Source organism: Petromyzon marinus, chromosome 55 (assembly GCF_048934315.1).
Source record: "Petromyzon marinus isolate PM22_M1 ecotype Great Lakes invasive population chromosome 55, UKy_Petmar_22M1.pri1.0, whole genome shotgun sequence".
NCBI lineage: Eukaryota > Metazoa > Chordata > Hyperoartia > Petromyzontiformes > Petromyzontidae > Petromyzon > Petromyzon marinus.
In genome coordinates, this window is record NC_133721.1 from 1,345,137 (window position 1) to 1,363,401 (window position 18,265).

General features: G+C 45.7%; 1 protein-coding gene across 1 annotated transcript in view; it reads left to right on the forward strand.

The window, feature by feature from the left end:
- Window positions 1-16,784, forward strand: part of LOC142905586 (exosome complex exonuclease RRP44-like) — a 76,551-nt gene extending 59,767 nt beyond the window's left edge. Inside the window, exons 2-7 of the mRNA XM_076052212.1 lie at window positions 11,789-11,959; window positions 13,024-13,110; window positions 13,516-13,672; window positions 15,363-15,580; window positions 16,558-16,739; window positions 16,777-16,784. Coding sequence (XP_075908327.1) covers window positions 11,789-11,959; window positions 13,024-13,110; window positions 13,516-13,672; window positions 15,363-15,580; window positions 16,558-16,739; window positions 16,777-16,784 — 823 coding nt within the window. The remainder of the gene's footprint in view (window positions 1-11,788; window positions 11,960-13,023; window positions 13,111-13,515; window positions 13,673-15,362; window positions 15,581-16,557; window positions 16,740-16,776) is intronic.
- The last annotated feature ends 1,481 nt before the right edge of the window (window positions 16,785-18,265 follow it).

Consider the following 18,265-nt stretch of genomic DNA (forward strand, 5'->3'; position numbering starts at 1 on the left):
CACCACAAAATTTCATACTTAACTTGCAGTTCATCAATCTTTGTAATAGCGTAATCAACCAGACTATGCGTTAATTGTGTTTTGACCGACCGTCTGTGTTGCTTTATATGGTTTCCAAATTTTGCTAAATACTGTTTGTTTGGTATGCTTCTCTCTCTGTGTCCCCTGTTGTATCTGTGTTAGTTTCCCCCTACTTGTGTGTCTGTATATACATATGGGGTTATGTGTTTCCTCTCTCTCGTAAATTTAGCTCTTCTGTACCTGATGATGGCTGCTTGTGTTGCAACTGAAACGTCGTACGCTATTATGTTATTTTATTATTTCTTATTTATACGTGACTTTACCGAAAAAAAACAAAGAGTAATTCCTGCAGTCACGAAAGCTTTGAATCAAGTCTGTAGTGCCTCTTGTTAAACAGTGCTTCAGTTAAACAGGAAAATTAATAAATCCAGCAGGCATGACTTGAAAAGTAACACATTTACATTTTGGGTGGCACTCTAAATCGTCCGGTAAATCGTGTCGCCAATTATAATTTCTGCGTTTATCTGCGCGTGTCTGTGTACCCCCAGTGGAGGAATACGTGCGCAGCTTGCTGGACAACCCTGAGTTGATTGACCGTCTGGCACTGGCCTCGGAGCAGGTGAGACTCCGTATGCGTGCATCAGCTCTGCCCCCCCCTCATATTTATGGTGTGGGCCTGTACCCTTGTCCGACCCCTCACTTCCGCGTTGCATCCAGCTGCCTCACTGAAGAAAGGGACACTTGCCTTGCGCTGAGTACGACGTTTCGCTGGTTGTAATCGCCAGGGAAACGATATACTCGATTTGTAAGTGTTGTGGGTTTACTCTCCAATACACTGGCGTGCTGCAGTAGTAACTAATTGACACGTTTTGTTTTACGTAACAAACCTTACTAATTGTCTGTGCCGGGTTAACTACGCACATTTACGCGCTCTTACCCAAAAAACCTTTATTATGGATAATATTGGTCGCAAAAGAACACGTGTTAAACAGCTCCCGTTAAGAACGTCTCATCCTCACCATCAATGGTCAATCAATCAAATAAATCCTAGATTTATAACGTGGCATATTTACCAAAAAGCAGAGACGGAAGGGTGAAACTCTAGAGGTAGCTCTTTGATATCCGCTTTTGTGGAACGTTCTCTAACACGGATGGCCGTACTGCTCTGAGATAAATCAGACTGGATCCTTCGTCTCGTTACGTGATGGCGGTTGCAAAATTGTTGTTGACGCGTGCATGTGCCGTGCGTGTGCTGTGTACGTGTGCAGGATGTGGTGGAGTCCCGGGTAATCTTCCCCGAACATCTCCCGCTGTCCCAGCTGCAGCAAGGTGTGCGCTCCGGCCGGTTTGTCCAGGGAACCTTCCTTGCGAGTCGTGAGAATTACCTGGAGGGGACTCTGAGGGTGCGAGGGGACGGTGACAGTGATAAAGAGGTACACGTTTCACAAGCCTGCGTCTGGAAGGAACAATGCTGTCCGATCGTATCTGTGTGAGTTTTAAAAACAAATTTATAATTAAGCAGTGGCATAGCGTTCTTGGCATGAGCAGTAGCTCTTAACCTTTACTGCAAGGCTGCAGTAAAGGTTAAGAGCTACTGGGCTAAAATATTTGTATTTTGAACGTCTTTTGCACCCTACGTAGGTGTCATAGCCTGGCTCCTGCCCCCCCGGCCTGTGAGTCTTGGTGCAGTTGCACTGCCTGCACACTCGATAGCTACGCCACCACAACTACAGTATATACGTTAATTGTGACTACTTTAATAATAGGGTTTTTCCCTTTTTTTTCTGGCAACAAAACTGAAACCTTTTACAAGGAATCATGTGTGCATTAACCACAATACTTGTGGTCAAAATGCAAACAAAAAACACACTATGATAATATATGCATTGTCCTTGAGACTGATTGGTTCACACCAGGGACGGCTTTCTTTTGAGCCTCGACCCAATTGGTGCGAGACCAGAGGACGCCAAAAGGCGTACGCATATATTGCAAATATTATCAGTGTGTTTTTGTTGGCATTTTGACCACAAGTATTGTGGTTAATGCACACCTGATTCCTTGTAAGAGGTTTCAGTTTTGTTGCCAGAAAAAAGGGGAAAAACCCTATTATATTTTGGTACTGGCAAAGGAGGTCTAATGATGGTTGTGACTACTTTGTTAACAAAATGAATGGTCTATTTCCACCTCCAAAATGTAACGTTAAATAACAATTAGGTACATTGGCCCTTTGTTGGAAAAAAAAAACCCAGTCTAGAAATTGCCCTACTTGAACATATGTTACTGAAAAACATTGGTTTCAGAAGATTCATGGGCTCATAGTCCTACATTTTAAATTGTTTATTCGTGGTATTAAAACTCTTGTACAGTAAAACCTTGGATTGCGAGCATAATTCGTTCCGGAAACGTGTTTGTAATCCAAAGCACTCGTATATCAAAGCACTCGTATATCAGTTGTGATCACGTGATGCTCGGCAGTACAAAGCTGCTCGTATTGCAAGACCCTCGCTCGTTTATCAAATTAATATTCATTAAAAATTTTGCTTGTCTTGTAAAACACTCGCAGACCAAGTTACTCGCAATCCAAGGTTTTACTGTATATGCTGCTCTCTAACAGCACTTTGCCCAGCGGTCTGTTAAGACTATACGGGGGATCTTTTTTGTCTGCGTGCAGGTGTTGATCCAGGGCCTGCAGCATTTAAACCGCGCGATGCACGACGACATCGTGTGCGTGGAGATGTTCCCCGAGGAGCGCTGGGTTGCCCCCTCCTCGCTGGTCCTGCACGATGAGGGCGTCGCAGGGGACGTTGCAGAAGAGAATGAAGAGGATGTGGTGAGTGGAGCGTCAACACTGCCGAACCAAAATCAAACCCAGACACCTGCAGTGTGCGTGTCTCTCTCCCCGTGGTCGCATGGATTTTTCTCCAGGTCCTCCGGCTTTTCCCTCCACAGTTACAATCTGACATGCACTTAGAGTATGTGGCTGCTATCAATTTCAAATGTGATAAGATACTTCACTGAACGATCATTTGTGGCCAGGTCACTTAAAAAGAGCTATAGAGCTCTCAGGGTCCTTACCTGGTAAAGTTATTTAGTTTATAGTTTTTAAATAGTTTTAATATAAATTTTGATTTAAAGCTTTCGTGACTGCAGTAATTCATATTCTTAGTTTTTTTTCGGTAAAGTCACGTTGAAGGGAAACAACAAAATAATAAAATATATAAAACAATAAAAAAATTCTCACGACGTTTCGACCATAACTCAAACGGTCGTCTTCAGGTGTGTTGGTTTGCATAAATTTATTTTTAAACGGCGCATTTATTTATTTATAAAAACGTTAGCGCCACGCGCAACGATTTGGCAGTTTATTTAGGACTAGCCCATCTATATTCTGAAAAGAGGAGGGGGGAGACAATTTTTTATAATGTATGCTGTCTGAAAGCCACTGTAAGCGTGAACAATCAATTAAGACCTGAAATGGTTTATCAAATCTTTCCAATGATTGCTAAGATAGAATCCATCTTCTCGGTTGAAATTGTCTCTGTGCTTGTATATGTGGATAGCCTCATGAACGAATCTCTCATGGAAGCCAGATGGCTTACAAAGAACCTCTGTCTTGGAAAAGTCAATGGCATGTGAGCCTACTGAATTAGAACAATGATCTGCCACGGCCGAGGTGTTGGTCCTACCGTGTTTAAGGTCTGCTTTGTGTTCACGAATGCGGTCCGAGACATGGCGTTTGGTTTCTCCAATGTAACTACTACCACAGAGGCAACTTAGTTTGTAGACACCAGGGTATTGTATGTCCGGAATCACATCTTTTACAGACGGAACCAGATCACGGATTTTATGTAATGTGTTGAAACGGACCTGGATCTTGTGTTTATTTAGGATTTTGGAGATCTTTTTTGTGACCCCCGCAATGTAGGGTAAAGTGATGGTTTTGAAAGGCTCCTCAAGAGGGTTCTTCTTCATGGTTTGAGTGATAGCTTTGCGGATTGTATAGTCGGAGTAACCATTAGCCCTAAGAGCTTGGTGTACGTGCTTGAGTTCACTGCTTATGTGTTCCTGGTCGGATATGCATTGGGCTCTATGATACAGAGTCTTGATGAGAGAATTCTTCTGTGATGGATGGTGGTGGGAATCCGGTTTCAGATAAGCATCCGTATGGGTAGCTTTCCTGTAGACAGAGTGGCTCATTGAACCATCAGGTCTCTTTTTAATTAGGACATCCAAAAAAGGTATCTTGCCATCTATTTCGACTTCCATGGTAAATCTGATGGCTGGGTGTATGAAATTGATGTGGTCGAAGAATTGGTCTAGAGCAAGCCGGCCATGTGGCCAGATGACAAAAGTGTCATCACGTACCTCTTCCATAAGGTTGGGCGCAGAGTGGCAGTCTGGATGGCGTCAGTCTCAAATTTCTCCATGAAAATGTTAGCTATAACTGGAGAAAGGGGGGAGCCCATTGGGGTGCCCTCAGTTTGTTTGTAGAAAGTTCCATTCCAAGTGAAGTATGTATTGGTTAAACAGTGTCTCACCAGGGGGGGTACCTCAGTGTTTAGTCCTTGATGAACCAAGTCTTCAATGATTGCAATGGTGTCAGGTACAGGAACCTTGGTGAATAAGGAAACTACATCAAAACTGATAAGCAGGTCGTCTGGGGACAGGGAAATACCATTGATTGTCGATACCAGGTGAGTCGAATTTTGTACCACAGAGGTGGTCTTTCCAGTGAAAGGACGCAGGATTTCAGACAAAAAACGAGCTAGTTTGTAGGTGGGGGAGCCGATAGTAGAGACTATGGGACGAAGGGGTGTATCTACTTTATGTATTTTTGGTAAGCCGTATAATCTTGGTGGCCTGGCAGCAGAAGGTTTCAACGAAAACTGTTTAGATTGATCAATTAATGCGGTTGAATCAGAAATTATTTTGTTGGTTTGTGTGACGAGGCTGTTGGTGGGATCTCTTTTTATTTTTGTATAACTACCATCGTCGAGTAATTCTTAAATTTTGTTGTTGTATTCTATTTTATCCATGATGACAGTAGCATTGCCTTTGTCAGCTGAGAGGACTACAATATCATTCCTCTTTTTTAATTTATATAATTCAAAACGCTCATCTTTGCTGAGGTTGCTAGCTGGCATCTTAGCGTTTTTGAGGGTTGCAGCGATTTCAGATCTTGCTACGTCTGCAGCGATGTGACCCAGGCCCCTGAGAGCAATGTCGCAGCCAGCCATCGGTGGCTGGCTGCGACACTCCCGCTACCCGAACGTACGACTGCACCGTGACGCCCCGGACGCCGTGACACCTCACCCGTCTGTCCCGTGGTCGGCAACGTCGGGCTCATCCTTCTGTCACTTGATGCGCGGCCACGCGGCTTTGTATGCAAGCCGTCGAACCCAAAACACGAACGGTGACACGGTGAATTGGAAGTCAGGGTGGATGAAGTGGCACCACTGTGATATTTTTTTGTTTGAAAGCATGGCAAACTCACCTGTGATTCAACCTAGGTTATTAAGGTGTTGTAAGTTGATAGTCTCAGCCCAGTCACCAATAACTGCACCAAAAACGATATTAAATTTGGTCGTGCACTTCGATTGTTTGATTTCCATCTCTGAGAAAACTACTGCGTTTGACTGCCATGTGATGAACATTACTTTGATTGGCAGAGTGGTTGGAAAAGCACTGCCCCCCTACAATTTGGACTGCATTTCACTTCAATGGATCTTAGAAGTAGCTCTGTTATGTCTGCTCCTGTGGGTCGTCCTTGACCACGAAGGGTTTGTATAGATTGCTTGTCTTGTGCGATACCATTAACACAATGAGAAACAAAATTGGTGAAAAGTTAAATATATTGTTAAGATGTATTCTTTGGGTTGTATCTTTGTTTAAACAGATGTCGGTTAATATTCTACATAATGTACGTTAGGTACAAGGTTGGCATTGTGGTTGTGCTTTTCATACCTATTTGCCACTGCACAACCGAGCGACACCATGGCTGGCACGGTTTAGTAGGCTGCAGGTTGTTTATCCACTGCAAAAGCGGATCCATGCCATGGACGGTCAATGCTTTGAACAAGGCTAGGCACGTGCAGATGACGCTGTGGTGCCACGTCCCCGCGGTGTACTGACTGCCGTCACACAATTAACGTGTCGCTAGCCCCGCCCCTGGCCCTGCTCGGCCCCCGGATATATTTGGATGCCTTGTGGGGCCAGCATACTACGGTTTGGTTCTGGTTCGACACGGCAAAAAGCCAGTGGGTGACCACAGACACTTCGAGAGATCTGCACTGTCTGGGTTCCATTGTACCAGTGGAAAAGGGATACCGGTGACGATTGGCCACGTATGTGCATATGCATGTTGAACTTCTTCCGTACCATACGTAGACAACCGTGCTAATCGTCGGTGTGCTTGTGCAGGGCCATTTTGTGCGCTCTCTGGGCGAATGTGGGGATAAGGAGACGGAGACGGAGGTGCTGCTGCTGGAGCACGACGTGCCACACCAGCCCTTCAGCCATGTCGTACTTGCATGCCTGCCCCCTCCCACGTTCAGCATCACAGCAGAGGTACGCATGAGACGTGTGACGATATGTCAATTCATCGATTGAGTTCAATTCTTACGCCTGCGGTGTGTTGGTGTGCTTGGTCGTGCATGTGAGAATCCTTTACTTCAATGTTCTTTATTACAAGGCCCACGGGCCACTGGTGGCCCCTGGGTGGCCTTTGGTGTGGCCCATGACGTGTGGCCCCCGACGTATAGGCCCCCGACAATAGACAAATGCGAAAACAGCCCCCATCATCATCATCGTGCTGTCAAACCTCAATAGTTTCAAGATGTTTGGCCTGCGTAGAATACCTTCTAGAGGACCTCTCTGGAGCTCTCCCTCCAGTCGAGGTCCTTCCGCTGCACTGTCATGAACGAGAAGCCACGGGGCTCTACACCTTTACCGCAGACCGTATATAGAAAAGCCGTCGACCTGAAAGAAAGTCGATGGCTCGGACACATCATCGTAAGAAGAGAGGAAATTCACATCGGAGGAAGGAAGGCGACGGACTTATGGAAGCACCAGGGCGGAGACCCGAGAGGCAGGCCTCGAGAGATGCGGATCAAAGTGGTGAGCCAGGATGTGGAGGACTTTGCAGTAGCCGTGGAGATGGTCCAGTACATAAATGAATGGAGCAAGGGGACTACAGACTTTTTTCCTATAACGCTGTACTTGCGTTCCTGAAGAACACCGAATTGTGGAAAAATCGCATAATAAATAATATAGGGTAAAGCACAGTCCGCGATAACACGTGAGATGCGTACGCAGGCTTAACAAAGACTTCGGGTACGTGAGTAGCATCTAGAAGCATCCAGACACATCCCGCCTTGTGTGATGCTACACCGAGGCAACCGTACAACAGCTTATTCTGCCTCGCACAACGCAGTTCTGTTCACTCGATCGCCTTTTATCCAATTCGCATCCATGTTATGAAAAAATGTGTTCCCTAATGCATTCATCGCATTATATCTAATTCACGATATGAAAACACGCAGAGTTATAGGAGAACGGACTGTACTTTCAGAATATTCAGTCGCCTATTGAGAAGATAGAACGCCATTAGAATGAAGTTGGTTTACCCATGTATGGCTCACCCTGTGTTTTGTTTGTTGTAAGTCAGCGTTTTGTTGAACCTGGTGCTGTGTGTGTCCCGTACAAGGACCAGGCTGGCAGGGAGGACCTTCGTGCGTTGTCCATCTGCAGTGTGGATCCTCCAGGCTGCACAGACATCGACGATGCCCTACACTGCAAACCGCTCGACAATGGGAACACCGAGGTATTCATTTGGTGGTGGTAATCGTGGTCACAGTCGCGGTAATTCGTGCCTATTCCTTTCATGGTTTTGTCAATGCTAGCGGAGGTTACAAGGGGAGTTTAAGTGGCACAATGATAAGTGCACTGCACATTCATCCTGTCAAGCTGGTTTAGTTCCAGTCATGGCTAACACCGGTACAGAGTGATATCTAAAAAAAACTGCCCAAGTTCTCCCCTTCACCACCTGCATTGACCATCGTAACAAAGCAAGGTCAAATGACAATCGCAACCCATTACGGCATGGAGAAGCCCTCATCCTGCAGTGGATTGACAAAGGGGTGGACAATATTCCTGTTATTAAGTTTCCAAACATTGTTGCCTTAGTGCCCGTATTCTTGGTCTCTGCTCGGCTCAGGACTGACTTCAACATGGCTTGGTTCTGGCTTGATCTGCTCCGTTGCCTCCAAAGAAGTATGAGTGGCTCAGCTGTGCCTTGGCTCAGCTCACGGAAATTCTGAGCGTGGCTGGGAGCATGCAGAGATATACGTGGAGGCACAAGGGACACGGAGGCTCAGGGCTGGAACCATGCTTAGAGGCAGCTTGGGTTTTAAGCGTTGCTTTGATGTGGCTTATTGAGAATTAGAATCAGAATATTTATACTGGAGGAATCCAATGAGCTATAAAGCTATTTTTCACATGTCCAGTAGAGGCGGGTAAGAACGTTATAACAGCAAACAGTACAAAAACATAATAGTAGTGCAAAGTACAAGAAAGATCAACAAATAACCCAAACACAAACAAATACAACTAAACCATCCCCATCTTACCAGGAAAAGCCCACTGAGGTATTGATTTATTTTTGATTAGTGACCTGGCCACAACTGAATAGCTCAACAAAGTGGCCCATCATTTGGACATTTATAGCAGCCAAAATAATAGAAATAATCTCAATGCATGTTGCGCGAGAGCCAAGCCTGAGCCAAGCCATGGCTAAGACCCCACTGGCCTAAGTGTCCACGTCACTGGCCGAATGCCTGGTTCACAATGAATGCACCAGGTAGTAATGGGTGTGCATTTCATTTCACATTATTGTGCTTTGGTTGGAGTGGCTACGGTGGAGGTTATGCATGCATGTGGAGTGAGCGACTTCCGCCAGACGTCTAGTAGAAGGCGTCTTATTTATTAAAAGCACACAGGGCGATACACTTCGTAACGCGGCTACACCTAGGCTGTACAAACACGCAGCCCATTTGCGTCCTGCGTAGCTACGCTGGCTGGTTGACGAGCGTAGCGGCGGAGACAGAGCTGCTCTTGCAGAAGAACCAGCCACGTGGTCGGAGACGAAGAGATGACGACCGTAGCGACGCAACCAGGACCCAGACCCCACGCTAACAGCCCCGAAGTTCTGATTCGGTGCTCTTTATATCTGCCTGGAGTGGCCAAGCTCCACCTCTGGCCACGCCCCCCTTTCTAGAACCTTCTAGGCCCTTCGGGATGGTTCCCGGAGCTTCTCGACTGACTCCGCCGTTGACCTTTACCCCAGATACGCCCCTTCATAATAAGGCATTATGTAATGCAGCTATAACCTTAATTACCCTTACAGGCCGGCAGGTATCACCCTGTCATTACACATCCATGCATGTGAGGGTGGTGACGGTGTGTTAATGTGTGTTCTAGGTTGGGGTACACATCGCCGATGTGAGCTATTTTATCCGGCCGGGGAATGCCTTGGATGAGGAGGCATCTCTGCGTGGTACCACAGTTTACCTGTGTGAGAAGGTGAGATGTGGATTTCTTCTTGCCACAATATCAAGTGTTTTACGACCCGCCGATTTCATCCTTTCATTCTTAACTTTACGACATGATGTAAAATATTACGATGTAACGATCATCGCGGTACCAGTTTCCCCACAACTTTGTAATTGTATTTGACATTTTCACCACATTTTTTTGCGTGCTTTTCAGTACTTCCCGTATGAATAACGATAACTTTTCTTATTATATGATGTACCGTGACATCATGAGCGGCAGGCTATCGGCGCAGTGGTAACACTCGTGCCTTGCAGCAAGGAGACGCTGGGTTTGATTACTCAACTCTTGTGCCTTTTTGCTTGCAGCTTTGTTTGTTCTCCCCCCTGTTAGTGAATGGGTTTCCTCTGGATTCATCAGATTTCCTCTAAATAAAACCCATACAATCTTAACTGGCATTCGCGAAAACATCCCCTTGCTGAACAGTTACCTGCAGGTGACTTAATCATGTGTGGGTTTGCTTGCAAAACACTCGTTGAGTTGGTGCATATGTATTTGCCAGATTGTGTTTATTGACAGAGAAGTTGTTGCGTTTATGTGTTTGTGCGCCTGCAGAGGATTGATATGGTGCCAGAGTTATTGAGCTCAAACCTGTGTTCCTTGAGATCCAACGTCGACCGGTGAGATGCACCAACAACTGTGAACTCGCGAGTGTGCACATTGCAACCCATACTCAGCAGCTAACGTGCGTTGTTGCCAGGTGCACATGTAATCCCATGATGCGTGGCACTGTTTAAGTGTCATTGTACAGATCCACACAAGCATGTGTACATACATAAGCAGCCAAACCAGGATGGCACAATGGTAACACATGTCTCACAGCAAGAATGGCCTAAGATTGATGCCCGACTTGGTTGCCTTTCCATGTAGATTTTGTATGTTCTCCCCCTATTTAGTATGGGTTGACTCCAGGTTATCAGGTTTCCTCTCATCGCTAACATAAACGTGTTATTACTACTATGATCCTTAACCATAGAAAGCCTCACTGAATCTCATAACTTCGGGAGGGTACTGCAAAGCTTTTGCAGTCGAACAATGGTTGCTACATATATATTCCAGTTGAGTAATTTGTAACAACCCAAACCGGTATTTGGCCAAACATCCCGCTGCTGAAAGAATGACTCGACTACCAAAAACTTGGCAAGACCCTCCTGAAAAAGAGTCTCGAGACTTTGCGAGGCTTTCCTGAGTGAACACCCTGCACCACTCCAATGTCGATGACTCTGCCACTCGACGGTGAATGGCGACGGTGCATGTGCTGTGCGCGTGCAGGCTGGCGTTCTCGTGCATATGGGAGATGACTCCAAAGGCTGAGATCGTGAGCACACGTTTTACCAAGAGCATCATCAATTCCAAGATGATTCCCCCCCCCCCACAGACGTTCAGTTTTTGTAAAACTCTCGTTTGCTTTCACGTGTATTGTATCGGTGCCTTGCTATGTTAGTGCAGTTGAGGTTTCCGGATGGTTGAGAGGTCAGAGCGTTGAGCTTGCACCTCTGAGTTCACAAGTGTAGCGAGATGAAACGGGTTCACAAGTGGTAGTATGTATGTTGAACTTCTTTCGCACCGTACGTAGCCAACTGTGCTAATCGGAGGTGCGAGGTAGGACATGAAAGTAGTGAGTTGATGGTCTCTGTCCAGTCAACAATCACTGCACAAAACACAGGTTTGTTTTTTTTAGGTTAGATCGTGTAAATATGTAAATGTGTCATTAAACCCACCCCCACCCGACACAGCCAACTAATAAGGGTTGTCACGTAAACAGAACATGCCAATTCGTCACGAGTACAGCACACCGGTGTGTTGTACCAGTGACGAATTGGCCACGTTCTGTTTATGTGACAACCCTTACTAGTCGGCTGTGTCGGGTGTTGGCGGGTTTAACGACACATTTATGTATTTACACAATCTAACCCAAACAACCTGTATTATGGATGATATTGGTCACGAAAGCCTACGTGTTAAACTCACTGCACGAAAGACCACCAAATTACATTGCACTAAATTTGGTTAAATTCCAGCTTTGAGAATTAAAAAAATATATCAATTTTACTTTCTTTGGGTGAGCGTAACCCTCAGTGGTCATCGGGAGCCACGTAGACATCTGTTGAGTTCTGGCTTGGGCTTGGATCAGGCGTGGGCATTGTGTAATTGCGAGGACCCCATGGTTCACCCGTGGTGTGTTCATCGTATCCCCGCAGGCGTCTCTGACGTACGCAGAGGCTCAGCTAATGATGGACGATGCTGGGCGGAAGGATCCGGTCACCAGCAGCTTGCGTGGCCTCAACTCCCTGGCCAAGATCCTCAAGCAGAGGCGCATTCAAAACGGGTAACTCATTGTCAAGATCCTCATCCCCTCCACCGCCACTAGAGCGATGAGCCGTATTAATGTGTGCACCGCATTTAGTCGATCGGCAGGTCGCCTGTGGCGCGGTAAAGTGTGGTTACTCCCGTGTCTTCTAAGACATCCGGCCAGCGTGGAAGAGTAGGCTAAAATACATTGAGAGGGACTGTAAAAGGGTGTATCCCTAGAGGGGCCGCCTCTTATGGGAGCCCCCTTCTTCCAGCAGTGGCTTGAGCAAGCAATTGCAAGGCTGCACCTGTTGCTTTTTTGACCCCATGATGCATGAGGCTTGGGTGAATATCATGCACAAACAAGTGTTACAGGATTCATATTCTGTTTTTTTTCGGTAAAGTCACGTAGGTAAAACTATAAAATAAAATAACAACTAAATTAAATCACGACGTTTCGGGCGCAACACAAGCGTCCTTCTTCAGGTGGGACAACCACAGCCAGAAACAATTGCTGAAGTGGGCAAAAAAGGGCTGTTGTAACAAGAGGCTATATAGGTAAGAGAGTGGGGGGGAGCAAGGGGGGAGAGATAGAGATGGGGGGTGTGGGGTAGGGGAAGTGGGGTGCTGCTAGAGGGATTAAAGGGGCGAGCACGGCAAAATGCCGGGGGGGGGGAAGTGAGTGGGGCTGGGAGTGGGAGGCTGAAGAAGCTGGAGATGAGGAAATGAAGGCAACAATAAAGAAGTTAAGGTTTTACCTGGTTAATAACATCCTTCTAGATTGGAGTGTTACAGGCTGCTGCGGGGCTACATTGTGGGCAATAGAGGACAATGCAGTGACATAAATTGTTTTACTCTTCTTAATGCTCCCATGTCTGTGCTCCCCCACCTTTGCCAACGCGTACTGACCACCACGGTTAAGTACGGTAAAACCACCCCACGACCCGTATGACATGGGGCGGCCCTCATCCAGCAGTGGATTGACTTAACGAGCTGTGCATGTTCAACTCAAATATCTGAGTTTGTGAAGTGTCTTATATTAAGATTCTGTGTTGTTTTGGCTGGACATGATAATCGCTCATGTCCCTTCTCCACCCGTAGGGCATTGACTCTGGCATCCCCTGAGGTCCGATTCCACATGGACAGCGAAACCCACGACCCGATCGACCTGCAGACCAAGGAACTCAAGTGAGTCTCGTCAACAAGACACCTCCCATGACTGCGATCCGACTGTTGTGCAGATCTCTCTATCAGAATCAAAATATATATTTCTACTGGAAGAATCCGATGAGCTATAAAGCTCTTTTTTCACAGATGTCCAGTTGGGGCAGGTCACAACGTTACAACAACAAACAATACAAGCACACGTTAGGATTGCAAAGTATTGGAAAGGTAAACAAATAACTTAAACAAATATACAAATAAAACTAAACTATTTTTTATCTTACCAAGTAAAACCCTGACCACAAATGATAGCTGAACAAAGTGGCTTATCACGTGGGAAATTTATTATCAGCAAAATAATCTAAGATAAAGAATCTTGACCCTTGTGGTTGATGTGTTGTGGTGGCGGAAACTGGTGCGTGTACACAGGGAGACCAACTCGATGGTGGAGGAGTTCATGTTGCTCGCCAACATCTCCGTGGCGGAGCGCATCGTAGGCGAATTCCCCGAGTGTGCGCTGCTCCGACGCCACCCGGCGCCTCCGCCTTCCAACTACGACATCTTGGTGAAGGCGGCGAAATCAAAGGTAGAGTTAGAACCCCTTTTAACGACCACCCTTGTTAACTAATCGCTTAACAACGGGCCTCCATAGAGCTCAATGTGTAGGCTTAACCGACCATTTCCCTGTTAACGACGGGCTCTTGTAGGTACAGTAAATATGAAATAATGCCACGTAGAAGGAAAACAATAAAATAAATATAAAACAATAAAATTATCACGACGTTTCGACTGCAACACAAGCAATCATCATCAGGTGTGAAAACCACAACAAGAAAATTTGAAAAAAGTGGCAGTTATTTTTAACGTTAGCACCACGGAGAGAGATTTGACAGTTTGTTCAGATGGACGAGTCCATCTATGTTCGGAAAAGAGGAGGGGGGAGACAAAAAATAATGGATGCGTTCTGACAGCCACCTTAAGCGTGATCAATCAATTAAGACCCGAAATGGCTTATCAAATCTCTCTCCGTGGTGCTAACGTTAAAAATAACTGCCACTTTTTTCAAATTTTCTTGTTGTGGTTTTCACACCTGATGATGATTGCTTGTGTTGCAGTCGAAACGTCGTGAGAATTTTATTGTTGTATATTTTTATTATTTTATTGTTTCCCTTCTACGTGAATTTACCGAAAGAACCAAGAATATGAATCCCTGCAGTCACGAAAGTTTTAAATCAAAATGAATTCATGCATTTATTAACAGTGTTTATTTTAATATGATGTGTTTATAATGTTAGTATCTTTATGTATTAATATCCATTGTTTAAATATTATAAAGTACGTTTTTTGGGTGAACAAGGGAAACTTTCGATGCTATCGGAACGAATTAAGCTTTTAACACGTATTTCCTATACTCGCTTAATGACCAAATCCTTTAATGCTCGTGTTCGTGGAACCAATTACCGTCTTTAAGAGGGGTTCTACTGTCTCTAGATTGCTGTTAACCTTCCTTCAATATCATCCTCCTCGCAAGGAATTCAGAGGTCGTCGGGTGGCTCAAATTTTTGTTTGAGGTCTTTTGGTTTAACCGGGTGAGAACTCAAGAGAACATAATAGTCTCATTTGCAAGGGTCACCTGACCCAGAGATTACAGCTGGGACCCTGGCTTCAAAATCCAGCAGCCACATTGAACATACTGTGTTATCAAGTGTAGGGAGTTGAAGGACTCGGCTCGTTTCCCAGCTACTCCACAGAAATAAGCAACAAAAAACCATCACGATAAATGTAGTACTGTATTTAATTTTAGATAAATTCCAGCACTGAAATATTGAAATATCAGGTCGACTTATTGTGATGAACATTATGCTCAAAATGGGTGGGAATGTGCTACCCCCTACTGTGAAGCAGAGGTGTCTTGAAACGATGTCAGTATTGGCCTGAGCGAGCAATTGCAGGGCTGCACCTTTTACCTTTATCTTGAGATGTAGCCGTATAGTTTCCACTCGCCCTTAGAGGCAGAACAACTCAAAAGGTGTGACGAACCACAGACAATGCTGGAAGGCAGCCAGGCACTGTGCCAGATGTAGATTAATCCACTTGCTGTACTGCCTTCTCCTGGCAAGCCAGGTTATGGAAACCTGAATGCCCACAGGAAGTGCGCTGAATAACGTTTTCTTTCCAATACACCACAACCCTTGCTGCTTCCCCAGCACTGAACTACAAGCCACGTGCGGGATAGTCACCTCACAAACGCCGGTGTGCCCGATTTTTTTGCGCAGAACATCGAGATCCAGGTGGACTCGGCTAAGGCGTTGGCCGAGTCCCTGGACCGGGCGGCGGTGCCGGGAGCGCCACCATACCTCAACACTCTGCTGCGCATCCTGGCCACGCGCTGCATGATGCAGGCCATCTACTTCTGCTCCGGCATGGAGCCCGACACCCACCACTACGGGCTCGCCACCGCCATCTACACCCACTTCACGTCGCCCATTCGACGGTGACGTGCTCTGGCGTCAGGCACACGCGTGAAATCGACCTTCGCGATTATTGAGGGGACTATGTTGTTGTCTTGGTGTGGTCTGGGACTGTGTTGCCTTTCCCAAGTTTAGGAATTTATTTATTAATTGATGTACTTATGCAATGTTAACTTGTGATTACGGCACACCTCCAATTAGCACGGTTGGCTACGTACGGTGCGAATTAAGTTTAACATACAACTTGTATATCTTTTTTCTATTATTTACTTTTACTGATTTGTTTACCTTTCCTCTTCTTAGCACTCCTATCATATACCTACTGGACATCTGTCAAAACGAGCTTTTATCGCGAATCGGATTTCTCCAGGATAAAGATTCAGATTTTGAGTTATTTTTCTAAAAGGTCCTATAAACGGGAAGTTTGGCCAATTCCTTAAATGGTTGTTTGGCTTGTGTTGGGGAAAAACTAGAGGATCCGGAGAACACCAACGCCTACAAGGAGGGTGACAGTGTTCCACGTGCAGAATCAAGAATCCATTGCCGTGTTGCAGCGGCGGCCAAAAGTGAAATGCAATTCTGCCATGGATCGCTAACGATTTTGTTGTGGATCTTAAATAAGAACACAGATATGAGCAGGCAGCAATTTGCGCTACATCTGTTGACAAATAAAAAATCCTCAACAAAGAATTAAATTCATACATTAACAAAGATAATTTCCACCAGCAGATGGTGCTAGAACGTGGTATGTCCAGAGTACAGTATTCTATCACAGCGTTAAATCCATCTGAGTCATTGTTTGCGTAGCTTTCTGGTGGATCGTCAAACCCGCTGAGATCCACCAGAATGAATCGCGGTGCTTGGTGGATTAATACCGCTGCTCCGTTGGCATCTCGTGGCCATACCGCAGCCTGTATCTACTGTAAATTTAATCTTCATATTAAATAGAGGCTACAACAAATGTGAATATTGTTGTTGTTGTCTCCCTGTACCGTTACAGATATTCGGATGTGATTGTGCACCGGCTGCTGGCCGTGTGCGTGGGCGCCGACCCCACGTACCCGGCGCTCACCGACAAGCAGAATCAGCAGCAGCTCTGCAACAATCTCAACTACCGCCACAAGATGGCGCAGTACGCCCAACGCTCGTCTGTAGCTTTCCACACGCAGGTGGGAGGCGGACGTGTGGGCCACGTGGAGCTTGCACGGCGTGTGCTTAGGCACCTGATAATGCGTCCATTCGTCTCTTGAAAACCATTTTTAAGGTCACGAAAGCAGGCATCGTATTGTGCGTGTAGTAAGAATCAATTGTTTTCTATTCGCACGCTTACGTGTGGTGGTGCCGTGGCTGTACTGGTTGGCTACACTTGACATTGCTTTTCAGCATTCTTCTGTGTTTGCTGAAAAACCTGGTTACTTGGCACATTTGCCCATGATGTGACAACTTTATTTGATTGGCTCTGTCAGGTGATGGAGGATTATAGTCAATACAATTGACATTGTACCTTCACGATTGAACTCAAAATAATCCCCATGACATGATGCCAATAGCACAACTGGAATTAATTAGCGGGGGGATGCAGAAAAATACCTTAAATTTTGTTAAATAATTGTGGGCCTGGTAAGTGATGCGCGTGTGTCTGCTCTTGGCAACGTAGCGGTGATTAACGGCTGCTGTTGTTGTGGTCTTAGTTGTTCTTCAAGAGCAAGGGAGTGGTGAGCGAAGAGGGCTTCGTGCTGTTTGTGCGCAAGAACGCCGTGGTGGTGCTCATTCCCAAGTACGGCTTGGAGGGGACGGTTTTCTTTGACTCCAAAGATCTCAAGCTCAACGTTACCTTCGACGAGGAGGTAGGGCATGTGTTCACTTAACCGGGAGGCATTGGCATTTCCCGAACGGCTGAATTCTGCATTTAAACCCAGGACTGGCTTAATGCACTGGGACCCAAGCCCCCTGACCATCTCTCTACGATTAGGTTTCTATCAGACACACAGACACTTGGTTTAAGGTGGAAGAACGCAGTGAGATACGAAGCTCCGTTTTTTTGCCATTTGGCAGTGTGGACTATTACAGAGGAAGTTACACCGGTGGATACATTAGAGCCGGATGGCTCACAGGGCTATACCAAAATAAACTGAAACTGAATTTAATGATGTAAATGCGTTTCAATTATAAAACGGTCACAATTAAATATGCTTTGGAAATAACTGCCATGACGGAGCCCGTATTGTCACGGAGAGGACATCAGATTAAAAATACAGTAAAATCCCTCAGATCCGGAAGAATTATAGAGAAAATCTAATGCTTTCTGTAAACAATGAGAAACTCAAAGGGCAGAAAAGTACTTGTAGAATAAAAACAAATGAGGGAAATAGTAGTTGATGCAAAAAGTGATCTCTAGATGGCAAAAAGCACATGTGTGACCAGTGGATCCGGTCCTTTCCAGCATGCCTTGCATGCCGCATTACATTGTCACTCTGCGTGGATAATGCACACAGCCTAATTTGGACCAGAAGCTCAAAAGGGCTTCTCATGCCTGGTTTTCAGCTCGCGCTGAGGTGGCCCAAGCGGTATTGCATTCGCTGTGTGTTGTGGAGGTTTGCGTTTCAAACTCGGTGGCCACTCCGGTTAATACTGTGGTGTGTATTAAGCGTAAAATATTTACAGGCTATCCGCTTTAACAGTGTACGTTAAAAGATCCTGTAACGTTA